This window comes from Podarcis cretensis (assembly GCF_951804945.1).
Source record: "Podarcis cretensis genome assembly, chromosome: 2".
Taxonomy (NCBI): domain Eukaryota; kingdom Metazoa; phylum Chordata; class Lepidosauria; order Squamata; family Lacertidae; genus Podarcis; species Podarcis cretensis.
In genome coordinates this window covers 72,988,340-73,010,941 of record NC_137171.1, presented here as the reverse complement: position 1 = coordinate 73,010,941, position 22,602 = coordinate 72,988,340, and the positions used below count along the sequence as shown (strand labels likewise).

The window sequence follows — 22,602 nt, the reverse complement described above, 5'->3', positions numbered from 1 at the left end:
AAGGCTTGACTTTTGACATCTTTTCAGGTAACTTCTAAGTCTTATTATATTTCTGTCCTGCTTTTGTCTAGGATGTTGTTTTTTTCTCACCCCTTTTCACCCCTGCAGCATCCGTGTAAGGTACCACTATGCAGTAATGAGTGGCCCAGGTTTGCCCAGTGAGCTTCAATAGACAGACTGGGGATTTCAGGCCTGATTTCTGCAAAACCCTTTAACTGAGTACTTAGTAGGCACTTCTACTAAGAGCTGCTTCACACAATATGAATTTTCTTTACCAAAAGGAAATCTCACCTGGCAAGTTGCTGTGAAAGGCAGTTGTATACTTTTTGTGTGTGTTGCATTGGTAGATTAATAAAAAGACGAAAAAGATAATTTTATTGTTACACATTTGGAATACAGGCAGCAACCATTTTAGGCACATCCAATATGTGCGCAACTGTGTCAAACCCAGAAGTGAACTGAAAAAATCACAAAAGGGGGCAGGGGTGGAACAGGGTGTTTGGAGGCTTTTTCAATGGTGTTTCAAATATACAAGGTTTCGCCTTGCAACGTAACACCCATGTAAATTGGGAGTTACCTGTACTTTCTCTTTTCATCCCTTCTTTCACTTATTTTTTTCTACATGGAAGCATTTACATGTAGGAAATTCATCTTGTGTGAAGTTATCAGTACTAAACGTGATGCTCATTAGGAAGTGGTCAATTTTATAATTTTTCAAGAAGACGTAAATGACTTCCTTGGGTAGGTACTTCTAAAAATATCTAATACTAATGCAGCTGCCTATGAGTTCTAAGCCATTGCAATCTCTACGCAAGACGCATAAGAAATACAATGTTTCAATACTCCTAGGCCAGGTTCTGATTCTGTTGCAAAATAAGATTTTTGTACTAAATCTCAGAAAGATGTTGGGCATCACTTCGTTTTGACAGGAAATGTATTGGAATAGCTCAGTCAGTATAGCATGAGACTCTTAATCTCAGGGTTGTGGGTTTGAGCCCCACGTTGGGTGAAAGATTCCTGCATTGCAGGGCTTGGACTAAATGACCCTCAGAGTGGCTGGAGAAACCCAGCCAGATGGGCAGGGTATCAATAATAAATTATTATAATGGTCCCTTCCAACTCTACAATTTTATGATTCTACTGGGTGCTTTACAACACCACCCTGATAGTCCTAACTGTAAGCCTTGTATCATAAATGTTGGTCGTAACTTGCAAACAACCATGATTTGTAATTTCCAAATCGTGTGTCTCATCCTGGAACAAGGATACAATACCAGGGACCTGTGCCAACAGACAGCATTAACAGTAGCCACTGTTGCACGGAAGCTGATTGATAGCCAGCTACTGGAGACACAGCACTAACAAAGGTTCTAAGGAATCGCTACTTAAATTCATACCCTTGCATTCAGTATGTGGAAAGGTTTTATAGCCTGTGGTGGGTTGTTAATAAGAATTAGAATTCATATACCGCCCTATACCTGGAGATCTCGTTCCTGTTAGGGAGATGTTTTGTGAGTAAGTAAGATTGGGTGGGGTTCTAGTACAGCAGAGGATAGTGAATGCAGCATCCTGGGATGTATGTGGAAGGTCATCTGTGGACTCAGCTGAGCTTTCAGGAAAGGAATCCCATAGGGATAACCTGTAGTCCTTATATACTGGGTCTTCCTTACTTAGGAAGTACAGTGGTACCTCGCAAGACGAATGCCTCGAAAGACGAAAAACTCGCAAAACGAAAGAGTTTTTCGTTTTTTGAGTTGCTTCGCAAGACGGATTTCCCTATGGGCTTGCTTCGCAAGACGAAAACATCTTGCAAGTTTGTTTCCTTTGTCTTGCAAGTTTGTTTCCTTTTTCTTAAAACCGTGCATTCACTTCGAGGAGCAACTCATAGCACGCGGTGTGGTAGCCTTTTTGAGGTTTTTGAAGACTTTGGTGATTTTTGAAGCTTTTCCAAAGTCCGTGCTTCGCAAGACGAAAAAATTGCAAGACGAAAAATTAATTTCATCTTGCGAGGCACCAATGTAAAAGGCATTTTCCTTTGTTTTTTTAAAGGGAGATAGCAGGCTGTCGAAAGCCAGTAGAATCAAAGTAAACGGTGCTGGGCTAGATGACCCAATAAGGCCAGTTGGATGCTTCAGTGATTTGTGCTAGCCAGGTGCCTTGGTGTAGTACTAAGTCATTCTTCTGAAGAGCATACTGGGCCCTTGCAAGTTAGGTAGAGCACTGGTCTAAAGGCCAAATGATTCATGTCAATCACAGATACACAGAGCTAGTTCCTGTAGGATCCTTCTTTATAGCTCTTTTTCTCATTTTCTCTGTTTAAAAGAAATATTGCTGATGCGAAATATCCACCTATAAATTCTCACTATCAGGAGAGGTATACAATAGTTGGAAGTTTTCCTAAAACTGTTGCAACGGGAGTAAAATGTACCTCTTTTCTCTACAGCGTACAATCCTGCATTGTAGGTGGAATTTAACTTTATTCCCATTCATAATATTTGGTCCTATAGAAATTTATGGGAGACTTCTGAACTGCTGGTACTGCATCAGCTTTAGGTGTCACTGTTCTATCCATTATATACTTTTTGGCTGCCAAGACATGCTGTCTAAAATCAAAGGAGGGAAGCACTAAGTCCACTAGGCCTTGTTAGTTTCATAACTAAATTCTGGGCTGCTGTGAAAGAATTTTTGGCACCAAGAGGTATTTTCAAGCTGCCCATTGACTCCTTGCAGTTTACTTCACCCCAGTAACAACTTTAGGAAGTCGAGGAACAGGGAGCTTTACTATTAGCACCGTATTAAAGGAGCAGCTGCAGAATCACTCTGGATTCAATTATGCTTTCAAATAGCAATTAGGCTCTACTTGTTGTTTTACTATCATCCTGGTGCACCCTGAAGGTATTGGATAATTTTGCCAACACCAGAGGCTTCCCATAACAGCTCTTTTCTACCCAGGGGCAGAAATAATTGTTAAATCTCTGCTATCCTTTACTGTTGTAGTGCCACCTATTGGTAATAATCAGTATGACAATTACTGGTAATGAACATTCATAGAATCGTAAGAGTTGGAGGGAGTCTTGTAGACCATCTAGGCCAATCCCTGCTCAGCATTGGAAATCCTGAGCTACAGCATCCAAAAGATGATTGCCCAGCCTTTGCCTGAAGACTTCCAATGAGGGAGAGCCCATCAACCTCAGCAACTGATTTCACTGTCATTAAAAGAGCTTTTCTAACATTCAGCTGCAATAAGCCCTCCCCCAACTTGCTTATTAGATCTAGTCCTGTCCTCTGGGATTGCAAGGAACAAGTATTTTCCCTTTTCTGTGTAACTGACCTTTGAGTATTTGAAAAGTGCTATCATTAAACATGCCAGTTCTTCCATTCCTTCCTCATGAGACTGGCTTTCCACCCCACTAGCCATCTTTGGTGTCTTCTTCTGAACCTGTTCCAATTTGCCTATGCAGCACCCAGAACTGTAGACAGTACTTTAGATGAGGTCTGACTAGGGCAGAATAAAATTGTTATTAACAGATGTGATGCCAGCAAGAAAGAGCAATGTTATCTGCAGATACCAGGTATCTCATGAACTCTGCTTGAGGATATCTCATCTTAGTGGATCAGAAGGGAGCAAAAACAAATAAAAAGGCAACATGCCAGAGCCGCTACAGGTGTTCAAAAGCTTTATTTAATAGAGCACTCTTGATTACCTTTCTTTGATCAAGCTCAATGATGGGTACACCTGCCTGGCAGATATACTCATCACAAACAGTCCAGTGCAAACAACGATCTTTGTTGGTGCAGTTTCAGATTTGGCAGAACGCTTGATGTTTCAGTAACAGCAATATATATTTCAGCCAAATCAATCCATGTAACTGGTGAAAATGAAGCATTCCTGCTGACATAATGCCTGTCGCAGTTGTCATTGAAAGGACTGGTATCGCATAGACGCAAGAAAAGGTGTGGGGACCATGGGCTCCATAGAAAAGATAACCAGGTACTCTAGTCCATAAAAATGTAGCATTTTTACATAATACATTATGGCAAACTATATGTTGAAGCAAATGATGCTGCACGGGACATCTAAGGTACATACCACTGGAAGATGAAAACAATGGGACTTCAATTAGTCACATTCTTTCATAGGTTTCAAAGAGCTTTAGTCATGATTAACTTTATCTAGGTCGGGGCCAGTGTCTTATCTCCTTGCAACCATGGTGCTTCTTCCAATCCCATTAAACAAGGGGCCCAGCTTTGCCCATTTTCTCATTCTTTGCTAAGGCAGTCATTCTCTCTTCTTCCCAGGCAGCAAAACAAAGACTCCTTTCCTTGATTTAGTCCCACAGCTGGTGGGAACCTTTGTATGCACTTTGGTTGAAGCCACTTAAACATGCTGCAAGCAAACCAAATCTGGAAGTCAGCTGTTAGCTAATGATAAAAAAGCAACTGGGTTTCATCCTTGCCTTGGAACTGCAAGAGATTAAGTACCATCAGCCCATCTAGAAGCTTTTCTCTGTGCCTCAACATTCCTGTGTAGAAAGTATTTCCACACAGAGATTGTATGTAGATCAACACAAGTGTTGATCACACGTTACATTTGTGCAGAACATGTCATGTATCGGCAAACAGTGCCAAGTCTGAAAAAAGAAGAGCGCTTATCTGTATTTCAGTGCTCTGCTTCCATGTTCCTGTTCACAGGATCGTCTCTGTTAAATACTGTGACTCATGAGAAATCAAATGTTGGGAGTTTTGGTCTAAGAGCTACAAAAGAAGACAGCCATGCAGATACTATTCTAACCTCTGTGCTTGGATCAGTGGGAAACCTTTGGACATCAGAGCTCCCTTTTGCTTACCTGGCCATAAAATGAAGCTACTATTCATCTACCATAACGCAAGAGTGAATGGAAATTCTGTACACCTAGAAGGGAAAGGACTGAGCAGGTTTCTTCTCCACCTTGAGAGGGCATAAATACATTTGCCGGGCTGTAAGCTTCCCTCTATCAGGAATAGTTTCAGGTAATAATGTGGTCTTGTGGTATACCATTCCAGGTATAGGATAAAAGATTATGAGAACCTATACCACTAGGCCAGAAGTTCAAAGAGAAATTCCTAAGCTTACATAGTATTGTGCTTTTGTCCGTGAAGCTTTCCCATGAACAGTGCACGCATCAACCTGAAAGGAGGAACCCAGAAGTTATCAATGTAAAGAAGGGAACAGAGACTTGGTTATACCATTGTTGAAAGCCTTTCTCAAGTTCAGTGTACCATATGCTCATGTAACTTTTGCCTGCCTCACATCTTTCCACCAGGGAAGAGGAGGAGGAGAATCCATCACTGTGCTGCCCCTCTTCGTCCTGGTTCTCAGTGTTTGCCTGTTATTTTCTAGGCAGCAGTTGCTCTCAAAATGGCTGCTGTTATAGCAGCTGACCAAAGAAAAGGCCACAATAACTACTGAGGGCCAGAGTGGCGACAGAAGGGAGGACACAGTAGCAATTTCTTCCTTTCCCCCTACTTCCACACAAACACAAGGCAAGCACAGGTAAACAAGCCTGCAATGCAGTCCAGAGTAGCGGGGGACTAAGCCACATTGAACTGAGTGGTGCAGACATGGAATGACAGGACTTCTAAGAGAGTAAAAAAAAAAAAAACACACAGGAGAGAAGGTGGGGTAGTGAAGGAGTTGCAGCCCTCAGAATATTATAACAGTGGAAGGAAATGGCAAGTATCTCCTAATGTTTGTCTAGATCTAAGACAGGTTGTACAAAATGCTCTACATGTCAACCACCATCTCTTCACATCAAATTGTCTCTGGAAAACGCCAATGGCTAATTGATCCACATCTGAGCCACTTCACTATTTCAGGAAGTGAAGTTACTCAGCCAGTCTAACACATATAGTTGATCAGGTTTGGTTTTTAAACTGTTTATGTAAATCCCCCTGAGAGCTTCAGCTACAAGGCTATGAACAGATAAAGCAGCAGTAATAATAATAATGTACACTTACATGCTAACATGCACTTTGAATCCTGCTGGGGAGAAAACCTGCTAGACAGGGGTGGTATGGTGTTCTTGAGCATTAAAAAATGAGAAGTGTTAGGCCCTCTGTCCTCCCCTGCCACTTTCTGGTTGTAGAGTCTCCATACAAGACAGCTTTGTTTTTAAAGCACATAATATGTTTAGATCCTGCCTAGCTCAAATTACCCTGTCATTTCTAATACAGCTTAGAGCACTGCACAGTCAGGACAGATTTTTTAGACAGAAACTCAGGCCTTTACAACTGTGTTAGAGAGAGATCAGCCCTTCCCTTATTCAGAGTGTTAAAAGGTTCAATCTGATACCCAAACCAGGACATCTGAACCCCAAACAGTTTACCAAGAGAAAGTATATTAAAACAGCTGAGGTGTGTGTGTCTGTACGCGAGAAGGATTTCAGCAGCTACCTGAATCAAGAACGACATAAGCAATACTTGGTGTTCTTTCACAGGGAGGCACCAGCAGAGTGCAACTGGGCTACTTAGCACTGGCCATATTTCCAGAGGTATTTTGACAGAGAAGAGAAAATGCTACATGGACACTCTGGCACCAAAAGGAAGCTGGTTCAACAGGATGGGCATCTCCAGGATTTTCACAGGGAAAAGTCAGAAATTACATAAAATACCATACGATGCTATAGGCAAGTAAAAAGAGATTCTTCAGTCCCACTGCCTTGTAAGACCACCTGACTCCTTACTGACAATGCAGGAATTCTTCAGAGATCCCACAAGCTGTCTGTTTCAGGATGGCTTTCAAGGCTGGATTCTTTTGCGATAGAGGTAGGCATTGCTCACTTGGTTCATGATAACCAGGCTAGTGAGGATAGGACACAGCATGGAAAGATACCAGGAGACTCCAGTTACAGATATGGTAAACCACAAGGAACACATACCCAGCATCAAACTGGCACAGCCAAGAATGTAACCAATCAGCCCTGATGTGGCGTGGTAAAGCTTGAGTTTGCTCAGTGTCCAGTTCTTCATCAGCTTGGGGTAGAGCAGAGCAAGGCCCCCCATGCACTGCATGGTAGCATACAGCACAGTCAGCAAGCCAGTCAAACCGTGCCAGGTGACAAAATGGTCTTTCCCCTTGCGGTACTTGTTATAGCTGATGATGGCCAAGCCCAACACTGCACAGGTGAGTGAGAGCAACTGTAAAGCCCAATGGAAGCGGACCTTGGCCTTCCGGGAGAAGGACTGGAGGAGGGAGCTCTCTGGAGAGAAAGTCAGCAGGGCTTCTGTCATCAGGAAAGAAAACTGGAGAGGCAAAAGAAGACAACACCACTATGGTTTGTTACATTACATTTAGCCAATGGTAAAATTGCACTCATTCCCAGCTTAACAACAACAACAACAGCTTCCTTGCTTTCCCCTGCATTTAACTTTGTGTAGCAACTTGGGAATTCCTGCCAAATACTGGAGAAGAAATTGTTCTGTCATGGAAAGGCTTCTCTCTTTTCTAAAGAAGGTGGTAATAATAATAATAATAATAATAATAATAATAATAATACCCGCCCATCTGGCTGGTACAAATTTTATAGTGATCCTCATCAGCAAAGGAGAAGATAAAAGCTTTGTGAGCTGCACACAGAGAATGAAGGGATAATTATCTCATATTTTAATCCTATCCACCAGTAGGGAATTCTGGATTCCAGTCCCACAACAGGCAGGAGCAGCTGCATCACCTATGCCTTTTCCAATTCCTTAGCACGAATTTTCATCTTACTCCACAATAAGCTGCCTCCAGCCCTTTCTCAGACTATTCGGTCCACTAAACAAAGCCCGATATAGATAAGGTAAGGTTATAATTAGTTATTTAGGAAGATTGTTGTAAAGAATGCCTGTGGCTGGCTTACCGCAAGAGACATTAAGAAAGGATGCCAGGAGAACAAGCCTGGAAAGAAACAAAAGCAAGGTGAGTCCCTGTAGACGATCAGTTAGCATACAGCTGAAAATGTGCTACCTGCTATGGAAATAGGATACATGCCTTTAAATCCTATAATTAATCCAATTGTGTGGAAATACTAAGTGTACTAGAATCATTGTTGCTGGAGAGAAGCCATCACACATTTTTGTATACTGTGTACTTCAATTTGGATCCCTTTGTCATTCCTTCTCACGTGAGGTTGAGGGAGGAGCAAAACTTTCCCCAAAATAGACATAACAAAATGACTTCAAAATCCAAAGCGCTGAAAGAAATGCAGTACAGCACTCCAAACACATTGTGGAATTGCATATGAATTCTGGAAAGGTTGCCATTTACTTTGTAGTAGGAAAAAGATAAACAAGCATTGTGGTACCTGAAAGATGGAACAGATCTGCAGTAGTATAAAATTTGTGGCCACAAGTACATGAAACCTTATGCTACACTAAATTGTGGGTTGTAGGTGCAACAGGGATGTTTTTAGAATCTGGCACAACACAGATTATATCCCTCTAAAAAAAATCGAATATTTTGAGCAATGTGGTGTGTTGTTCTGATCTGCAGCCCAAAGGAGGGTCAGTGGAAGTGGTTTGGTGCAGATACCAAAAGAGAAAATCAAAGACACCAGAATGGCCAGTTCTAATGCTTTATTAAAGAAAAGTATAAACTTACAACACAGCCTGCAAAGCCCCACTGCCATTACAGACATGGGGGGAACACCACAGCAGGAAGCAATCATGATTTGTCCACAAAGTGCTAATAAGTTAAGCATTACTTATACAAAAGACGGCATACTTTTGTTTGACCAGAACTTCTCATCAATCCATCTGAGGGCATAGCTGGAAACTATCTAAGGCAGGCTTCCTCAAACTTGGCCCTCCAGATGTTTTGAGACTACAATTCCCATCATCCCTGACCACTGGTCCTGCTAGCTAGGGATCATGGGAGTTGTAGGCCAAAAACAGCTGGAGGGCTGAGTTTGAGGAAGCCTGATCTAAGGCTTACAGATACTTCCCCTCTGTAGGCCAAGAGCCCAATATCCCAGGCCCCACAGATAAGCATAGCATCAAAGCAATCCAATTAACCTATAACAAAGCAAGTGCATATAGAGGTGAGCTCATTGTTGCAACAACTACCAATTAGTTTCAGGGTCATCTTGACTACCAAGATGGCGTTCGCAGTCTCACCTTTGGTTCAACACATGTGCTTTGCTGAGACTGCAAGCGGAAATGCAGTGCCCTATGCCAAAATACCTAAGGCATCACTGAAAATGGGCCTAGTGATCTTGTCTAAAGCTTTTGTTATGTTAAAGGATCATATTTCACTAGAAGACTCATTTAACAGAGAGAGGCTCAAAGTTTATTCTCATAAAACATCTAGGACTGCAAAGTTAGTAACAGGAGATGTTGCAAAGGATTGGTTTACTGTGACAGAGCTCATGTATTGCATTTTGTAATGGAAAAACAGAAATGCTACACTATTCGTCAGTAAAGTGCACTGGCCAAACTCTCTCCAGGCAATAATCAAAGACTGTAGTCACAGACATGTAAACTTCATGTGGATGGTCTTCCTAATTCACATAAGGTTTGGAAAAACACCATGAAGGGGATGAACATTAAAATGTGCATCAGGACCATGCACAGGTTTCTTGTAGGACTGAGACACCAGACACCATCCTATGTGTTATGTCAGGCAGAAGCTATTCCTATCAGCTTAGGCCCTGTAAAACAATTATATTTAAGAGCAGAAGTGCCCTAGAGAGCTTAGATTATTCAGAAGCCTATCCATTGGCTATATGCAGAGTGAGGCCTAAACCACCTGAAATCAGCTCTACAAAGTGCTGGACTATAAGTCTTACTTTCAAATGACTAACATTCTTTACTCACACTCAAGACAGAATTTTGATTGAGTGTATATCTGTCCACGTCTTAGTTTTTAATCAAACCTATGCACAGGTATTGGAGCACATTTAACAATGCACCTATCATTGCATCCTACTTACTTGATCCAGGTCTAGCCACCACAGCTATGAAGATGGTGAATCCAAGTGAGGCAAGGTGCGCAGTAGCACCAAAGACAGCTCTGAGAGAGTGGTATATTCGCGATTCTGTTTCAACAGTCAGAGCCATGTCTTCTCCAGCACAGTTGACAGGATCTTGACCTTCCACCCTTCACCAGTTACCAGCTTCCTTTTTCTGTATGCAGCATGTATCAGCTTCCCCAGCACATGAAACGATAGAATGTTATTGTGCTGATGGGGAAAACATACTTCTCATACGTCTGTTAGTTGCCTGAGAAAAAGACAGGCAAAGCTATTAACACCAAAAAATCTGTCATAAGATGGCACAAGGCCCAGCAATAACTTTGACTGGTGAATCTTAAGGGCAGACTAAAGAAAAATCCTGGCTAGCAAAAGAAGACTTTGTTCCCCACCATATGCTTATTTTATTAGCAATAGCAATGGGCTATTTCAGGAAGTCAGCTGAACTCTCCCCTTCATCATGGACACACTGACAAACTACAAAGCCAGTATAAAGCACTACAAGAGTTACACCACTCTTATTATTGGTTTGCTAAGAAAGCCTGTTGAGTCACAGACATATTTCATTTTATGACAGCAAGTATTGATGCTGCAGCTCCATGGAGAAATGCTATTGAAACGTGGAAGCATTTGGCAGACTAAGGCATAACCACATTTTTCTTTACGTTCCTCATGGAATTCCCAAATTAAGATTAGAGCTCTTGAACAAATCTTCAGCCACCAGCACCAACTGAAACACCTAATAGATTCTCCCTGGTTCATGCAAAGCTTAATATGTAAACTATGCGTAGTCCTATTCTGCTTCCTGGATTCTCATTGATCAATCCAATTTATTATTGATTAAACACACCAGAAACCTGTGGCCAACTGGTGAGGGGGGAGATTCCAGGTTGTTGTTTTTTATGTGGCAATACAAGAGAACTCCAAACATCTTATGTACACATGGGTTGCACATTCATTTCTACCCAGCGCTGCTTTCTCTACATGAATTTTGTCCCAGATGAAGCAACCCTGAGTGGAGAGCTGAAGCAAGGTGCAAGCCCTGTTAATCCCTTCTTTGCACCGTCTACAGATCCACCTTCTTACTGGAATGAAATCATAGGGTTAACTAGGGCCATATGCATGGTGGGGGGGTTGCCCCAATAAAGTCTCCAGAGTGGCACCACTGAGGCTCCTAGCCTGTGTGTGCAAATGCATGTGGCTGCCAAACTGGGTCTTTGACCCAGGTGAAATTAATAATAATAAATAATAATTATTTATTATTTATTATTTATTATTTATTATTTATTATTTATTATTTATTATTTATTATTTATTATTTATTATTTATTATTTATTATTTATTATTTATTATTTATACCCCGCCCATCTGGTTGGGTTTCCCCAGCCACTCTGGGCAGCTTCCAACAGAATATTAAAATACAATAGTCTATTAAACATTACAAGCTTCCCTAAAGCCTAGTTTCACCCCTGAATTAACAAAGAAATGAGATTGACACTGAAATTAAACTCAAAGGGACCACAGCCAACAGAGATGCATTCACTTCTTTTCAAACACAGAATTATATTGTCAGTCAGAGTGAACACTCCCTTTTAAAAGAGTAAAAAAGAGAGAGAGAGCTCATTCAGTAGTTTCCAAAGTAGTATGAATAAGTGTTCAAACCCAGGAAGCCATAAATGGTGAAATTACCACCTCTATGCTTGATCTTGTAACCGGATGGCATTTGTATTTATCCAGTTTAGTGTATTTTATTTAAGCAGTAATTAAACCACAGCTGACTTCAGGAGGAAAATGCAATATATTCACTCTCACCAGCATCCCTTTCTTTTAAACCTGCTGCCACTGATCAGCTGTCGTGTCGGGACACTGATCCTGTTGTCTTAAGTATGAAAATGTGGTAGAGTCGCCATTGCTCATTCATCTCCCCTCAGCAACCTGTTATTGCAGAGTCCGATCCGGAGCTCTTTCTGTGCACTATGAATGGCAGAGCGAGATTTAGTGTGCTTCATTATTCTTCCCCACCCTATTCATTTGCGGAGGGAGGATACCCAGTCTGCCAAATTACAGGGGTGGGGGGAACACCCACAGACCCTTCGGACCCCCGTTTACTATACGGTATACTGTATAGCATATATGCTTATATGCTTATATACATATTTATATATTCGATAGTCATTGGGAGGACCCAATCTTCCCTAATCCAAAAGCACATTCTCCTCGGATAAGGCACCCGCCCCTCCTCCTAATTCTTCGCAAAGCGAGATTTTGAGGAGCAGGAGATTTCTGGGTTCAGGTGCCGATTTGCCAAGATCGAAGATGCGGGTCACACAAAGGCATCCCCAGCAAGGCTTCAAGTCACAGGAACAGCCCCACCCACGACAGCTGTGCAAAAGGGGGCAGATCTCGACCCACGCTGCCGCCCACCTTCCCACTTGGGTTCGCATACACACCGAGTTCCTTAGTCCAAACACCCACACCCACACACCCGTGTCCAACAGTAGATCCCGGGGAGCGCGGATTTCACCTACCTGCTCGCGGATGATCCTCATAGCAAGGGAGCAGGAACTCCGATAGAAGCAGAGGAAGCAAGCGCCCCCTGCTGATTGGGCAAGGCCGAGACTGGCCTTCTAGGGCCCGCCTACCCTGACTGTCATCCTCCGCATCTGAGAGGCTGAGCCTCGCTGTCCATCACGGGCGAAGTTCTGTCAAATGAAACCTTCAACCTGATAAGACACGTGACCACCTGGGCAAGTTCTCCTCGACGGCTCCTTTGTTTGGAATTGCCATTCGTTTTATCGGGAGTCAGAGAAATCTGTGTGCGCGCATCTCCGGGACAGCAGTCTCGGCACTAGGCCAGATAAAATGGTAATGGCACGCGCATGCGCCATAACGTTAGTCTTTCTCTCTCTCTCTCTCTCTCGCGCGCGCGCGCGTGCCCAGCTGTTTTGCGCCTGCGTTGAAAAGCCAATCGTTCTCCCCGACTCCGGCCACACTCAGGACTATAGTGTGCGCATGCGTGCTCTTGCTGCTCTCCTCTCTCGGTCGCCGGTGAGTGCGCCTTTCCTTCAGTGCTGTTCTTCGTTAACTTGGGGAGGAGGGAGGGGGCGCTTGCAGGCTGTTTCGCCCGTTTGTGCTGCGTTCCCTGGAGAAATGTGTGTGCGAGTGTAGCTCTTACCTGTCTGCCCACTTAGCAATGAACCTGGAGTTTCCTACACAGGAACAATTTTTTCCAGTGTCTTTTGCCAGCCGGAAGTGTAACAATTTAGAAGGAAAACTGAGCTAAGGAGAGTGAGGGGTTCAAAGCTCAGGCTGAGCCGAGCCAGGGAAGCCCTCCTGAACTGAGGGGAGACGGAAAGGAGAGCTTAGCTGCAGCAGGAAATCCCACTGCTTGTCACTGTTCCTTTATATGTGGGAAAGCTTGCATAAACTTAAACTCATGAACAGTGGCGTAGCGTGGGTTGTCAGCACCTGGGGCAAGGCAAGTAATTTGCGCCCCCTAACCCATGGATTTGCGCCCCCTAACCCTAACCCCCAGATGTTGCGCCCAGTGCGGCCGACCCCCCCTGCACCCCCCACGCTACGCCACTGCTCATGAATAAAAGTCCTCAGAGACTTATAAGAGCTATATGATGGGATGTTGTACATAACTGAGGGAGGCATGGTTAACAGCTACAAGAAGTTGTGCCCTTCCTGTGATCTTTCTGGATTTGTGGAGTTCCCTCCCTATTACAAATAACAATTCTTAAAATTATGAGGTATTTACTTGGGAGTATCATCAGTTGTGTATACTTGATCTCTTGCAGTTATCACTATGGAAGTCAGCAGCAGAATTGAGTGTATCTTTTTCAGTGAATTCCACCCAACACTTGGGCCTAAGATAACATATCAGGTTAGTGGTACCAGGCATCATGGTATAAAGAAACTGGTCAGTATATAGTTGTGGGACATTGAGAAAGCTGCCTTATGCTATGCGGGATTATTTGTCCATTGAGCCCAGTACTGTTTACTCTGAGCGGCAGCTATGCTCTGCAGCATAACTCTTCATTGACAGTGAAAAACTGATTTATAAAAATATGTTTAGATGGGTTTCAAAGGAGTCCATAGATCTCATCTTGCGACTACTGATCTGCAGATTTAATTTCTGACCCTGCAGGTACCAGAGGATTTCATTTCCCGAGAACTCTTTGATACAGTTCAGGTCTATATCATCACCAAACCTGAACTGCAAAACAAGCTCATCACTGTGTAAGTAGAAAAAATCCACATGAGTCTTGTAGACCACCCTTCCCCTTTAATCATGCCCATCTGTGGCATGATTATTATATTCAATAACATTAAAATACATCCTCTCTCTTTCTAACAGTACAGCTATGGGGAAAAAGCTAATTGGTTGCCCAGTTTGCATTGAGCATAAGAAGTACAGCCGGAATGCCTTGCTCTTCAACCTTGGCTTCGTTTGTGATGCTAGAGCTAAGACTTGTGCACTGGAGCCTATAGTGAAGAAACTGGCAGGTTATCTTACCACTCTAGAGGTTAGACATGACACAAATATGCCATTCCACAAGAGGATGTGCAGATCACATATTTTAGCAACATGAAGGCTTAATTTAAAGTCTCCTCTGCTTTGTTTTATTGTTGTGTTTTCTTTCTTTGTTCTGCTGAATTGCGCCTGCTGAACTCTGAAATTTACCACCCAAACGTGCAACCAGTGCTACTGTGATAGATGTGTGTGACTGTCACAGATACCTGTTGGATAGTACCTGTGACATCACTGATGACCTGGCAGAGCACTCTCCCTGTTCTTTCTTAGGGTACTGTGCAGCTGCTTTTGAAGAGTTTATGTATCATCTTTAAGGTTGGTAAAGTGTGAATATTTACCTACTTTACCATTTCTGAGAAGAAATGGTGCAATTATCTAATTCTTTGCAACAGTGTTCTGCCATGTTGATGTTCCTTTCTAATTTAAAAAAAAATATCAATGATATATACTTTCTCCCTTCCCACCAGTCTCAAAAGCACACATCTCCTGTTTATTTGCCTATTTGCTTCAAGAAGCATATAGCCTTTTCTCTTGTTTCAGGGTTGCTGCTTCAGCAGCAGGAATATCTTCCCATCCACTTATCACACAACTGCTGCAGGATTGTTACCGATCCTGCAGTTGCACTAATGGCGAAGTTTCTCCCATTACAGTACTTTATAAAAAGGTGTGGGTGTGTTTGTTTACACACACATATATACATGCACATTCCCCATGAAAGATTTTTATTTAGTATGGGATACTTTCAGCACACAATACTACCTCTGCTTCTCATGGTATATTTAAAGTTGCATTTTGGTGCATCATTGACTTTGTTCTTTCTAGCTTGAGAGTGGCTTCATTTCCACTGATGAGAGCAAACAGAAGTTGATACCCATCATGACCATCCTACTTGAGGAACTAAATGCCACTGGCAAATGCACTCTTCCTATAGGTAACTGTCAACCAAAAAGTAGCAGCAAATGCTCCTTTTCAAATTGCATGTTAAATTGCAAACTTTCAAGTGATTCTTGAAGGAAATGCAGGGAAAGAACACTTAGTGTTGTGTTGCTCTCTCTTTTTTCCTCCAGTTATTGAAAGATAGAAATAGTCCAGTTGCTATAGAATGTGGTGTATTTCAGGAAAGGGTGGTATATGAATATTAAATCCTACATTGATGCCCTTGAGTTTAGTTTTTGTTAGCTTCAAGAGAATGGCACAAATGTCCATTGAAAGTTGGACTTTCAAGCAAGTTCTTCCTGTCATAGATGAATTATTTCTGATGTTCAGACACCTTTATTTTCCTGTCAGCTGTTGTCTGGCTGTCATGACCAAGAGTGCAAAAAAAAGAGAAGTTGTTGGTTGTCATTGTTCAATTAATCTGGATTAGCTCATTGTGCTAATTTCATCAGGCTCCCCCTTCCTGTTTCAGGCATGCAACCCTGTCTGCTTCTAGGGACCCTTTTGTTCCCCCATCTGATAACTTTGCAATTGGGAACCAAGCAACAAACTAAAGTTCAGACTTCAAAAGATTTAGATAAGATGTTTTGGTTTACATTCCTTAATCATTTATTTCATTAAATTTATATTCTGCCATCATCCCAAAAGAGCCCGGAGTGGCTCAGGAACATTGTTCTTATTTGTAAGCTCTTGGGATGGAACCACCCCAGTTGTGCTATATTTAAAAAAGTCACATCATCAAAGTACAGTGCAGAGATCCATGTGTTCCAATTGCAGCTGTCCTATCAACCAGTGTTAAGATTCAGCTGCCAGTTCAATGAACTTCTGTACATAGATTGGGGTGGGTGGAACCATTTTGTACTTTGCTTCAGGCAGCAAAACATCTTCAGAAGTCCCTAGCTCTGTCCTCTTTTGCTCCTTCATACAGATGAATCAAACACCATTCACCTGAAAGTGATTGAGCAACGCCCAGATCCCCCCATTGTGCAGGAATATGACGTTCCTGTCTTCACCCAAGATAAGGATGACTTCTTCAATTCCCAGTGGGATCTCACCACTCAGCAGGTTGGTATCCACAATTGTCTTGTTTAATACAGTAGTGTGATGGTAGCAAAGGCATCTTCACAGTCCCCCCACCCCAGCTAATGAACCTTGCCTGGCCATAGAATTTTGTGGGAGAGGCTGGCCATTAATGTCAATTGGCAAATTATCACAAGAAATATGTGATTTTTAGGCAGCTTGATCCTGTGCAAGTCTTCTGAGAAGAAATGTGTTTCTGTAAGGTGTGCCTGTTTTTCTTTCCCTTTAACATGTTACTCTTATACTTACTGATTCATTTTTCTCAATGAGCACTGAATGGTACACATGAGAAGATTATTCCCCAGAATTTATTAATGAGAGGAGCCTCCAGTATCAAACTTTGTAGAATCTGAAACACTAGTCACAGATGACTTGAAATACTGCTGAAGTGTACTTGTATAGTTGGGTTTGTGTTACTGCTACTTTAATAATTGCTTCCTTTTGTCATGTTGCCTGGAGGGTGGACAGGAACGCACTTTTCTCGTATAGTACACCTTAGGAAAAAGTCCTCTAAGGAGATGCGGGTGGCATTGTGGCCTAAACCACTGAGCCCCTTGGGCTTGCCGATCAGAAGGTTGGTGGTTCGAATCCCCACGACGGGGTGAGCTTCCGTTGCTTGGTCCCTGTGCGCCAAAAAGTGCAAGTAGATAAATAGGTACTGCTCTGGCGGGAAGGTAAACGGTGTTTCTGTGCGCTGCTCAGGTTTTGGTGTTCCGTTGAACCAGAAGCTGCTTAGTTATGCTGGCCACATGACCCGGAAAAAACTGTCTGCGGACAAACGCCAGCTCTCTCGGCCTGTAAAGCGAGATGAGTTTTGCAACCCCCGATTCATCTGCGACTGGATTTAACTGTCGGGGTCCTTTATCTTTACCTTTACCTTTGGTCAGTTTAAAGCAGCATTACCCCTATGGTTGATGCGCAGAGGGTGAATGAAGACCTAGGGGTCAAAAAGAAGTTTGAGGTATAGTGGGGAGGGGAATAATTAAGAACTCTTAAGATTCAGAAGTAAAGGGCATGGGCATGTACAGAGTGCACCTCCCTTGCCAGTGAGGAATCTCTGTATTTAATCAGAGATTTGCTTTTTTTATGATTCCTAGTAGTGGTGACTTATGATTAATAAATGTTGATTTTATATTGCTATTTCACTTACATTCCTAAGAATTAGGGTTGAGGTCAATGACAACTTTATAAGCTCATCATGGTGTCAATAAAGTTTGGGAAATGCTGGTTTATAAAGGAAAAAGGGGTCATGAGATGCAGGCAAACATTATTAAATACTTAATGTTCACACATGTTTAATACTGTTACTGCTTCCCCTGATTCTGACCTGGATACTGAAAGTGAAGATTTTTTGAGTTCAGATGTCACTTGAGCCTTCTACATTCATGTCAATTCTGAGATGATCAGGCCTTGTCTTCCTAGTTGTGTGAAAAGTGTGCTTGTGCATGTACATCCCTGCTTAGCCTTGCATTATATGCATATCCTCTCTCCCAAGATCTTGCCGTACATTGATGGTTTTCGGCATGTTCAGAAAATCTCAGCTGAGGCAGACGTGGAGCTCAATTTGGTTCGAATTGCTGTCCAGAACCTCTTGTAAGTACCGGGTGCCAAAGGGAGAACAAGGCATTAGCTTGATTGCAAACCAGTGGGGATTTTTAGATTCAGTAGATTTCAGCCCTGTTGTTTGTTTTCCTGTCCTCCATTTCTTTTAGCTCTCTCTTTGCTCTACCACCTCTTACTTTGTCTGCAATTCAAGCACAATCATCTAAATCAAAAAGGCAAACAAACAAACCCTGGATTCAGAGCTAAACTAGACAATAAATGTTTGAAGCGTGTCAGACTGTGGGGGGGGGGCGCGCACATGTAGGCATGATGTGTAAAATGTGGAAATTTGGCGAATCCTGTGCCTGGTGTCAATTAACTTTAAATAATGAACTGATGTCCTTTAGGGTGCAGCATTTAGAGTCACACATATTTTGGAGTCTCTCATATATTTTTCACACATGCAAGTCACTACTTGTGGCTGCCCTGTGGAAACGTGTGCCTTTCCCACTCTTGTCTGTGATGGGGAGGGGGGTGTCAAGAAGCATAGTGAATACCACCCAAGCAGAAATCCCAGCACCTGTCTTAGAATGTAAGTGTTGTTTATTTTTAGGGTTACAGAAATTTTGCAGGATGCACTTAACACTACGTTAGCTAAAGCTAACACCTTTCCTGCATGTTAAGCGTCTACCCTGTCCTAATGTCTTCAGTATTACTATAGGATCTGTATGGAAATTATATCAAATATATTATTTGCCCTACTGTATACTTTTGCACTTTTTTGGTGCATGAACTTTTAGCATGGGTTTATTTCTAATGGCTGTCACGTTTTTCAGATACTATGGAGTAGTGACTCTAGTTTCCATACTTCAGGTGAGTTTAATGGGTAAGTGGCTCAACATGATTGAGCTGATTTTAAGCAATGTGATGTCTAGTTCATAAATGCGCATACAGTAGAACCTCTACTTACAACCGCCTCCACTAGCAGACGTTCCAAATTGCGACCACAACAAACCCGGAAGTAACAGGAGCGGCGATCGCTGTTCGTGCATGTGCAGAAGCGGGTGATTGCCGCCTGCGCACAACAGCGCCTCTCCCAGCGACCCGTTTCGCCATAAGGACGGGCCTCCAGAATGGATTGTGGTCGTGAGTAGAGGTTCCGTGTATTTCTGCATTAGAAAGTTTCCCTTGTTTGCTTTATGCAATTTTCCTAAGTAATCTTAATTTTCACATCCTTCAGCCCAGGCATGTTCATTATTTGACACTGTGTTCTACTGATGGGATGGGTTTGTCAAGCAATCATTATGAATTCCAATGGGAACTGAAATGATTTAAGTGTACTGAGATTTCTCACTTTCTTCCTCAGTACTCAAATGTATATTGTACCACACCTAAAGTCCAGGATCTGGTGGATGACAAATGTCTTCAAGATGAATGCCTCTCTTATGTCACAAAACCAGGTATGAAAGATGTTTGTCATATATTGGTATATATTGATCATGAGTGTCCTCCAGTTGCAAATGATATTTGAAATACATTTAGCTGGGTGTATTTAATTAGGATATACTTAAGTGTGATCACCAGATGTTTCAATACATTTTCTTGTTTTATTTTTGGATAGGTCACAAGCGAGCCAGTTTGAGAGACATTTTCCAGCTCTATTGTGGGCTGAGCCCTGGCACAACTGTACGAGACCTCATTTGCCGCTACACCCTACAGCTCCAGAGAGTGGATGAAAGGTTGGAGGGTGGCTTGTTTTATATTATTTTTACGCATGGGAATGACTCTTCAAGTCATACGACCTTGCTGTACCCTCCTTAGCTACTGTTTTCAGATGGCTAAAAGAGGAGACCATGATTTGGCTAAAACTGGAAAGAATCAAGAGGGTAGGGCTCATGAAATACCTTAAGTACCCTCACCTTTTCCCCTATAATCAGAACACTGCTTACTCTGCCAATTACAAAAAGTAATGCTCAGTATAGCAAGTGACAGAATGAGCCACTTACTCATTCTCGGAGACTTTTCTAGGTCCCCTGTAGAGATCATAGGGATTGTTCCTGAAAAGAACAAATATAATTTTTGCCATCCTAACAGCAAAGTTTTACATTCTTTAAATAGGGCTTAATACTTTTTCTGATACAAATATTGCATCTGCTCTGTTACTTTGATGCCTAAATCGCAAACAGGTTTGTTTGCCTATTAGACACAAATCCATTAGTTCTGTTAAGAGTTTAAACTGTATCATCTGCATATTATTTTTTTCTTCATTTCTGATATATATCCCTTTAATATTTTTGTTAATTCTAATTTTGACCACAAGTAACTCCATTGTGAAAGAGCTGAGAGAGAGCACTCCTGTTTAGTCCCCAGAGAATTCATGTTTTGGACATCATGCCATTTACACAAACTTTGACTATATAAAGAACTTTAATTTATGTAATAAATCTGTGTCCTTTCCTTGAATGTTTTAGTTCTCTCTTTCAGGAAGCTTGTCCAGTTTGGCCTGATGAAGGGCCTTATTCGACGGCTCCAGAAGTATCCTGTGAAAGTAGCCCGGGATGAAAGAAGTCATCCAGCCAGACTGTACACAGGTTGTCATAGCTATGATGAAATCTGCTGTAAAACAGGTAAGGAATTATCCGTCTACACCTATCCATCCAGCAGTGAAACTGCACATAGTTTACAGTCTACCAAGCAGCAAATCGGATAAAAAAACAACATAACATAGCAATGAAATGGGCAGTAGTAAAAGTGACTAAAGCACCCAAGTTATAAAACTTACACTGCAAAAGCCTGTTGAAATGCATGGCTTCACAACATGCCTAGAACTATTTATTTCCTTAGAGTACTTATATAGCCCTGAGAGGTTGTCAGTACAGCTTAAAAGGGGTTCTCAGAATAAAATCACACTCAAATCTGGTACAGGAACAGAAATTATTTAGCATGCATCTGGAAGAAGGATTATTCAGGCTCTCCTTGTTCTTCCCTGTGGTCAGACAAATGAGGGGTAGAACAACTGGAACAATGTTGCTTAGCATGCCTCCAATTCAGATTTGGCACCACCATGAAAAGAGCACGGTGCACCAAAGAGCGTACCGAAAGAATGAATTAGGGATACCCACAGTATATACGTATACACATATGAAATAGTAATGCCCCTAAATCTTGCCCAATTACTATTCCTCATCAGGCTGCCATAGCTGTGTTGCAAATGAATTGGACTCTGAAGAGCCTCCCGCAGGCTATTACCGACAGGCTTGACTCAAAAATTCTTTTAGATTTTTGTTTTGGAGTGGGATCTGTCAGTGGCAGCTGAAAAAATTGTGACTGATAGGGGGTCCCATACCTTCAAAGACTTTCATATATCTGTCACCATGGAGTCCTATTAGTTGTACTTTATATCCTCATTCACCAGTATTTTGTGTTTCCTTCTTAGGGATGAGCTATCGGGAGCTGGATGAAAGGCTGGAGAATGACCCCAATATAATTGTTTGCTGGAAATGAGTCTCCAGAAAGGGGGGTGATTATTCATCATGTCCTGTTTACTACTGTGCTGCCTGGGACTGCTCATGATTTCTTCAGAAATCATTAAAAGCAACATAGCTCAAATTGTGTGGCATGATGCACCATTGGTGCCTAGAACAAGTGAGCTGGATGGACTTGGATTTCTTTGGATTGTTTAGTGAAGATACACATTTTAGTGAAGATCACATTTGTCTGGGCAAAACACACAGAAGTTTTGGGAGTTCCATTTTCGTTTAAAAAATAATTAAACCAAGTTTTGCAATGCTATGAAGTTGAGCAGTGGGGCAGGTGACTGCTTAAACCTGTTCCCAGCTACCCATGATGTTATGGATGTGTGTTTACAAGGCTGAAATGCTGGTTGTTATTAATCTGGCAGTATTATCCTGTAGTAGCAAGAAATTACATAATTCATTTCCTTGTGTAAAGTATTGAAGGAAAAAGTTCTGTAACAGACTTGTACAAATAAAACAGAAAGATAATTTCATTACCCTTGTTCCTGTCCCAATTGCTTTGAGTCCTTCTTGTGTATTACTGGTAATGAGGAGGAATGATAAAGGTAAAGGTAAAGGTACCCCTGCCCGTACGGGCCAGTCTTGACAGACTCTGGGGTTGTGTGCCCATCTCACTTAAGAGGCCAGGGGCCAGCGCTGTCCGGAGACACTTCCGGGTCACGTGGCCAGCGTGACATCGCTGCTCTGGCGAGCCAGAGCCGCACACGGAAACGCCGTTTACCTTCCCGCTGGTAAGCGGTCCCTATTTATCTACTTGCACCCGGAGGTGCTTTCGAACTGCTAGGTTGGCAGGCGCTGGGACCGAGCAGCGGGAGCGCACCCCGCCGCAGGGATTCGAACCGCCGACCTTTCGATCGGCAAGTCCTAGGCGCTGAGGCTTTAACCCACAGCGCCACCTGCGTCCTTCTTGTGTATTACTGGTAATGAGGAGGAACGATAGGCATCTTATAAAGCTAATGTGGAACCAAATCATGTTTC

At 42.4% G+C, this 22,602-nt stretch overlaps 2 protein-coding genes across 6 annotated transcripts; one reads left to right on the top strand and one right to left on the bottom strand.

The window, feature by feature from the left end:
* Positions 1 to 3,660: 3,660 nt before the first annotated feature.
* Positions 3,661 to 12,855, bottom strand: CYB561D2 (cytochrome b561 family member D2). 4 transcript variants are annotated; one of them, XM_079964470.1, is made up of 5 exons: positions 12,519 to 12,855; positions 11,803 to 11,964; positions 9,951 to 10,239; positions 7,881 to 7,918; positions 3,661 to 7,281 (listed from the first exon to the last, which is right to left on the bottom strand). In XM_079964470.1, exons 3-5 carry the CDS (start codon positions 10,075 to 10,077, stop codon positions 6,778 to 6,780), a joined length of 669 nt encoding a protein of 222 aa, XP_079820596.1. In that variant the 5' UTR covers positions 10,078 to 10,239; positions 11,803 to 11,964; positions 12,519 to 12,855; the 3' UTR covers positions 3,661 to 6,777. The 4 variants fall into 4 exon arrangements, with proteins under 4 accessions (XP_079820596.1, XP_079820597.1, XP_079820594.1 ...); XM_079964471.1 differs by having other exon boundaries at positions 9,951 to 10,163; XM_079964468.1 differs by lacking the exon at positions 11,803 to 11,964.
* A 40-nt stretch (positions 12,856 to 12,895) lies between these two features.
* NPRL2 (NPR2 like, GATOR1 complex subunit) lies at positions 12,896 to 22,100 on the top strand. Of its 2 annotated transcripts, none has more exons than XM_079964450.1 (12): positions 12,896 to 13,038; positions 13,794 to 13,879; positions 14,144 to 14,235; positions 14,354 to 14,522; positions 15,353 to 15,461; positions 16,395 to 16,531; positions 18,042 to 18,139; positions 18,925 to 18,961; positions 19,455 to 19,548; positions 19,710 to 19,827; positions 20,573 to 20,715; positions 21,525 to 22,100. In XM_079964450.1, exons 2-12 carry the CDS (start codon positions 13,802 to 13,804, stop codon positions 21,590 to 21,592), a joined length of 1,143 nt encoding a protein of 380 aa, XP_079820576.1. In that variant the 5' UTR covers positions 12,896 to 13,038; positions 13,794 to 13,801; the 3' UTR covers positions 21,593 to 22,100. The 2 variants fall into 2 exon arrangements, with proteins under 2 accessions (XP_079820576.1, XP_079820577.1); XM_079964451.1 differs by lacking the exon at positions 12,896 to 13,038 and adding an exon at positions 13,118 to 13,142.
* The last annotated feature ends 502 nt before the right edge of the window (positions 22,101 to 22,602 follow it).